We start from the raw sequence: 7,070 nt of genomic DNA on the forward strand, positions 1-7,070 counted from the left end.
AAATGACTTAATTGGTAAGCAAAGCAAGAAACCTTTAAAGCCCATACAGACCTTACTGTCATGAGTCACATACAGAATGGTGTAATTCACTCTTTAAACCTTTATAGGGGAACAGCAGCTGTATCAAATTGATTCTGGGACAAACAGCTTCATTCAAACAGAGCTGCAGGAATAATGAGCCTTGCAGCAATTGCTAACTCAAAAATGCAAATGGGGAGATATCACAGGAGCAACATTTCTGAACAGACACAAGGGTTCAACTAGGAAAGCAGAGAGAGGTGAAACTCCACACAACTGCAACCATAAGAGCTGAAAAACATGTTGCCTTTCTGCTATTTTACAGTAATAGAATTATTTCCTAGACTTCAGAGCATGCGGAGTTAGCCTGAAAATGGGAAGATGGGCCACAAGATAACTAATGTCATGGCTTTAGCGTTGGCTTACAGCAACCATGGAAATGAACCGAAACACGTTCCAGTGTTTCAACCACTCCACCATGAACCAGGGCCAGAACCAATTCCAAAATGTAAAAAAACACTGCTCTTCTTTCAGATCCTAGTTTACGTTTTCAGACCAGCCATCCAAACAAAAGCAGGGGCGTTGGTTTTATATTTTAAAGTAATAAAAATTCAGAACTTTAAAATATGAGGATCAGCTGCTTTTAGTGGGATATCAGGGGTCACAGTGTTCAGCATCAGCACAATGACCACAGTATTGTTTACTACACAGATACAGGGTACAATTAATTCTAAATCATTGAATTCCCAATACAAGTCTGCCTTTGAAACCAGACTTCTCATTTCCCAAATATTTATGCACTCGGGAAGCTTTGGATCCCCTCAGCATTTCACTTGTATGAGATCAGAACACAACACCGTACATAATGGCTTGTCAGCTGGGTATTTCAAAAGCACACTGGCCACTGTTTACTCAACTACCAAATTCATAATTGCTCTTCCTACATCAACTATCTCCTCACTGAATTATGCTTGTAAGGTAAGCAATTTATTTTACTAACTTAAAAACCTGCAATTTATTTTGGGTATTTAAGAGACTCTTTCATGCTAGGCACTTTTCTTCAAATTTCCTATTTGATTCCAGCCTCTTTGGGTCATCAGGGTTCAGACCCTAGAATTATGCTTCCTGAAGAAGGTGGGATTGCACTCTGGTCCTTTAAGAAAAGGTTATAGCGTAATTTTATGGAAATTAGATTAGAAACAAAAAAATGTAGCCACTTTCGAAGGGGGAGAGGATCCAACTCTTTAAGCCTTTTCAAGAAAGCACTGCTCCGAGCAGTTCCAAATCATGTAAAATTCTAAGCCAAATACATTTCTTATGATGCAGAATCCATTGCGTTGCTAGAACAAGAAAATAAAGAAATTAAATACACTTCACCTGTCAAGCCTGTATTTTTATCTGATGCTCAAATTAAATGCTTCCACAACTGTGGTGACAGTAGTCACAAGGGTAGAACTACATTCATAAACAACCAAGTTTCGTAACGGCTGTAGCTGCAGCAATTGCAAATATCAAGCTTTACCACTCTGACTCCCTATCGCAAGTTTACAAAACTCAGCACCCTCCCCCAAAGTAGAGAACTGAGAACACACTCACTTCTTGCTGCGTTCTTCGTGGCCATTGGCACTGCTCAACTTGTTCTCATCCTAAGCAGGGTTGATAGAAGAACATCGTGAGGACGAAGCGGAAACATTTCAAGTGGTCAAAGGGTAATGGGAATAGGAATAAGAAAATACAAAACAAACATTTTAATACTAAATTACTTGTTTACAGTTTAAGGTGGAAAGCTTTAGAAAATTTAGGTAGGCATGTTTAACCACTTTGCTGCTTAAATTTAAGTCATACAATTACAAAGTACAAGACTTACATCATTTAAGAGTGTGTATTAAAGTGTAGATACTTCCTTACATGGTTTAGAGAGAAAGTTATCCTGCAGAATTCAGCACTCAAGTGGTTAAATGTTATTTCTATGAAATGTAAGAGGAAGTTTCAGGTTGTGTATGCATGCCCCTCTGACCAGCACCAAGGCTACACCTCTGCCTAAGCCCCAGTGGCTATGCTAGCAGCCAGCCACTACGGATTTCCTGTGACCGATGCCATTCCCGAGATCTTCGCTCATTTTCGTTGAAGGGTTGTAAGAGCTTGATGTCACCTCTGTCACACATCTCGCCCTGAAGCAAACAGGGATTCACACTGCTTTAGTAACGTCGACTCCCAAGAAAGCCAGCAATAATCCACCAGTCCAGCCTAAACATTCCCTATTTCCATACCTGTTTACATGGAAAATATCCATGTTAAACCAGGACACAAGAATTTTAACATAACAATTTACAAATTTCTCTTCAAGATTTTAACATAACTGCTAAATATTACATAAACTACATTTAGCACTTAAAACTTACAAATGCTCATCCAAAACTCATGACATGGTTGCAGTAAGCACTGCAGAATAGACTAACAATGGCTGCTATGTAATTTATATACATGCTTTACAGTTTAATCACATCAGTTACACAAAAAGTACAATTCCTAATCGACTTAATACATTTATTGTGAAACCAGTGCTAAAGCATGCATCATGTTAACACTTCACCACCATGTGGTGAAAACCACAAAAAGACAGTATTCATTTGCTGCTGGTTTAGGTAAGAGACATCACTATGCTAATAAAGATTTTGCATTAAAATTGACATTTCCTAATTGAACAACTAAGAGAGAAGAACACAAGTGCTTATTTTAGCATGACACCGCAGACTGTGATACTGTCTTTTACTTGCTAAGAACATTCTATTCAGGGATCCAAGAATTTCAGTAAATTCGTTCACTCAGCAATAGATTTCCGTCTGCCCTATTAAAAGATTAACCGCCACCAGTCTCCTGCGTTAAAAGCAAGTCTCGCTCTCCTTGCACCGAGCAGACTGTTCAAATATTGACTTGCCATGGGACTGGTGGAAAGGTTATTCTTGGAACCCTGCCGGCTTCCCAAACCACTGCATTCACCTTGTTGCTATACCAAACTGAACCTGGCAATTTAGGGGAGGAGTTTGGTTTCTTGGGGGAGTTTTGTTTTGTTTTCGCTTTCTGTTTTGTTTTGGGTGGCTTTTTCTCTTTTTAAACCTCGGGGACCACGGTACAGCGATACGTCACTCAATTACTACCTTATGATTGACAGTTCACACTGGAATCAAAGGTGAATTCATGGGAGTAGAGGTGAGATATCGTTAGGCAAGTCTACAAAGAGAGATAGATGGGCATTTATTCATCACGCTGAAGTGAAACTACTGCACAATATAATCACATTAACAGCATATATTTACTTGTAAGTTACATGTAATGCATCTCCAATAAGATAAATCACGAGGGCTCCAGGGATGTTAGTTACAGTTCAGCAGTAGTTTCATGAATAATGTGAAATTAAGGCAAACAGGACCTCACTGGCACATTTTTCTCACCTTCTTGTAAGGAGCCTCAAGCATTGCTTCAATATCAATATCATCAGCCATTTTTCAGGACACCTGAAAGAAGAAGAAAAATCCACCTCAGACAGAGAACATCCCCGTGCTTTTATTCCCAAGGCTTCTGCTGAGGTGGTGATCCCTGCATCAGCTCCCGCTGACAGAACAGCGTCTCCAAAGACACTGCCAGCAGGAACTAGAAGGAAGCTTTGCCCACCATATGATAAAAGAATGTGACACAAAGCAATTACAGCTGTGAACAACCAGATGCTACCGCACACAATCAGCCAGCAGAAACCTCTGAGGCTTTCCCCCTCTTCCTCTCCAACAAGGCCACAGATCACTGATGATGCAGAAGCACAGGCCTGGTGGCCATCTTGGGAAGTGCCAGAGCTTACCCAAAGGATTACCCAGGAGAGACACAGAACCAACACAGAACACTCACAGCTTCCCACCATTTGCTACCATTGCACTGATTGATCTGGAAACTTGCAGGGAACACAACGGTACTTAAAGAAACACAGCCTCCTGTACAATAGGGGCCACAGAAGAGACAGCTGTGATTCAGGCATTCAGAGCTACTAAAACACACACAAGATCCACCCATCTGGAACACCAGGTTTCAGACAAGAGAGCCACAGCACCATGGAACACCAGTCCCCACAAACTTCTTTCATTAAAACCATTCCTCTTATTTTTCAACTTCAACACCCCAGTGGTTTTGTGGTTTTAATCGCTTTGACAGCTCATTTCCTTTCCCTATGCAGCCACACTATTAAGAACCTCTCAAGTCTCTCTGCATTAAAGTATAGAGACTCAGCATGCTCAAATCTCTTGATAACAGTTTCCCTCCATTTTCCTTCTTAAGCTCCAAAGCAGCTATGCCTCCAGATCCAAGTCAGACAGCCCAAGAGCGAGGATGTTTCTGTATGTGTACCACCAAATGGATATTCAATCACACAGGTCAATGCTCGCACCGTGGTTACTGTAACTGCCGCACAAACTGTGCTGCAGCACTTGGCCAACACAATGAAACTGTATCAACACTTCAAGATCCTTTGAGCTGTTTGTTCACTCATAAATAATCAGTCCAGAGCTGCACCACATGCAAGAAGCACGTCACCTCCCCTGACTATCGCCCAAATACAATCGAGAATAAAGCATAAACTTTTAGCACTGAGAGCGCTGGAAGCTCACACGAAGTTACGTTACCAAGGCAGTTGGCTAACCTCATTGTCAAGCTATTACCTCTCAGGCTATAGTGCCATAACTTAAAATACGATCACCCTTAGTTTGTGTGCAATGGCTCCGTTTCACATGTTATTAGAGTATTTACATTTAGCTTTTTGAGCCATTTACATATCCGCGTATGATCTAATTCACCGCTGTCCTGCCAGTATTTGGGATGACTAAGTCCACCAGTACAACTAAGGACCATGAAAAAACACCAGGCCACGCCCTGCATTCCACAACACACTTCCCACTGGTGACAATTCCCACCAGCAATTCCGTTTTCACTCATGGAATTTAGCCAACACATCCAGCTGCACCTGCGGCAGGATTCTTCCGCCTGAAGAGGGGTAGCCAAAGCAGGGAAGTGGGGCCATAACAGTCACCATCAAATCACGAGATGTATGGAAAAGTGAGCAGGGAATGACTATTACCACACTCACACAAATAATACGAGTGAATGAACTGGGATCCGGTGGATTCCAAACAAAGATCCTTATTCACACAGCATTAAGCCATGGAATTCACTGTTACAGAGCGCTGGGGATGCTAACAAAGGAAAACACACAGGCAGTGTTCAAAAAACTCCACACAAAAAAGCACAAAAGTTAATAGAAAAAGCTTTTCGTTAAATAAACCCATGCCTTGTGACCCTGGACCATGACGAGCTGACAACCAGGGGCATGACTGCCCCGTTTCTCTTCTTTCTCAGGCATTGACTGTTGGCTACAACCACAGAGAAGATCCAGAGTTACAAGGACCTTTGGTCTCACCCTGTGCAATCCATGCCCTTTGTACCTTCTACACAACACCGACACCGTGGGTTTATCAGAACACCTCCTGCTCACGTAACACAGCCCTACTATTGACTCGGTAATTTCTGTAACGCATACAACGATACTACATATAACGACACTCTTCTTAAAAAAAATAATAATAGTAAATATAGAAAAATAGTAAATATTTTCAAGTGAGTCGAAAATCACGACGGATTTTCGAGTATTTTTTCATTAACCACTTAAGATTCTAAAAGTAATTTTAATAAAAGTGTCTCAGCCTGCTGAAAAAGAGCTGCATGCGCCTGACATCTCCGGAAGAAAAAAAAACCCAAACCAGACAAAAAAACACCATCAACAACAAAAACCCCAAATCATCACCACACGGGATGAAACCTCGCGTGTCTACGGAAAACCTAGATGGGCAGAAGCGAACGGCTACCGATCTAGCCAGCGTTTTGAACAACATCAAAAAGAGGCGGAGTATCGAAGAACACCAGTCTGAAAAGGTCCTCTCCTCCCCTCCCCATTATCTGCTCTCGAATCCCCAAACACTGACAAGGCTCGGCGAGGAGTCTCCCGGAAAAGCATCGGGAGTTTCGGGGAGGGCCCGGCCCGCGCCCCCGGCTCCCCTCGGCGCAGCCGAGCGCTCCCCCCAACCCCCCCGGGCGCTGCGGGCGGTACCTGCGCGACGCTGTCCTTGTCGGGGCGCGCGGGCTGCGCTGGCGGCGGGGCGGGCCCGCGGGCTCCACAGGCCGCTCCGCGCGTACGAAGCTCGGGCAGACGGCGCCGCTCGGCCGGCCCCGGCGCGGCGCGTGGGGAAGAGGAGGAAGAGGAGAAGGAGAAGACGGCGGCGGCGGGGAAGGGAAGGAGGGAGGGCGCGGGGAGCGGCGAACCCGGCCCGGGCCCCGGCTGCGGCGCGGCGGCTGCTCCCGAAATGGCGCCCGCCGCGTCCGGCCCCTGGCACTGGGCGCGCGGCACGGGGCCACCCACCGCCCCGCGCAGGGGCTCTCGCGAGACCCGGCCCCGCGCACCGCCCCGCGGGCCGCCGCCTCTCGCGAGACCCGCGCGCGCCCGGAAGCCGCGGAGCTCGCGAGACTCGGGCGGGGCCCGCGCGCGTGTCCCCGCGCTCCAGGGAGCGGCGCGAGCCGCGGCGGGAGGGGCCGGGGATGAGCCCGCAGTCCCCGGGCCCCCCCTGAACGGAGGCGGGCGGGGCCCCCAGCACCGCCCCGAGGGCCCCGCGGGCCCTCAGCGGGCTCGGGCCTCGTCCTTTTACTCTCCGGGCAGAGGCCGGTGGGGCCTCGCCGGGGCTTTGCACCGCCCCGTCCCCGCCGTGCGCGGGGAGCCCTGCCCGGCCTCCTGGCGGCAGCTCCAGGCCCCGCAGGTTTGGCCCCGGCCTGGCCGCCCGCGGGGTCTTGCCCGCGTGAGCTGGATTTGCCGTGGGAACCGTCGGTTCCGCACTTTCTGAGCGTCGCCTGAGCACAAGTGGATTTATAGCCTCGGTGCCAAACGCTGCGTTAGCTTTTCAACACCCGTGCAGGCTGGAGGGTGTCCCATGTACACAGGTCACGTAACATCTGTGTCCCAACTT

At 46.8% G+C, this 7,070-nt stretch overlaps 1 protein-coding gene across 10 annotated transcripts in view; it reads right to left on the reverse strand.

Moving 5' to 3' along the window:
• The window catches only part of RBM39 (RNA binding motif protein 39), a 30,593-nt gene extending 24,158 nt beyond the window's left edge, over window positions 1-6,435 (reverse strand). The window contains exons 1-3 of one of the 10 annotated variants that reach the window (XR_011338733.1): window positions 6,173-6,435; window positions 3,471-3,533; window positions 1,615-1,664 (exon numbers count right to left, since the gene is read on the reverse strand). Coding sequence is in view for 8 of the 10 variants with exons in the window: in XM_069872197.1 (XP_069728298.1) it covers window positions 1,615-1,664; window positions 3,471-3,521 (101 nt within the window). In the remaining 2 variants the exon portion in view is untranslated. Of the gene's footprint in view, window positions 1-1,610; window positions 3,101-3,176; window positions 3,446-3,470; window positions 3,537-6,163 lie in introns of those variants that run through there. The other 9 variants (XR_011338734.1, XM_069872197.1, XM_069872195.1 and 6 more) reach the window with 9 other exon arrangements.
• Window positions 6,436-7,070: the final 635 nt, after the last annotated feature.

Source organism: Phaenicophaeus curvirostris, chromosome 18, assembly GCF_032191515.1.
Source record: "Phaenicophaeus curvirostris isolate KB17595 chromosome 18, BPBGC_Pcur_1.0, whole genome shotgun sequence".
Taxonomy (NCBI): domain Eukaryota; kingdom Metazoa; phylum Chordata; class Aves; order Cuculiformes; family Cuculidae; genus Phaenicophaeus; species Phaenicophaeus curvirostris.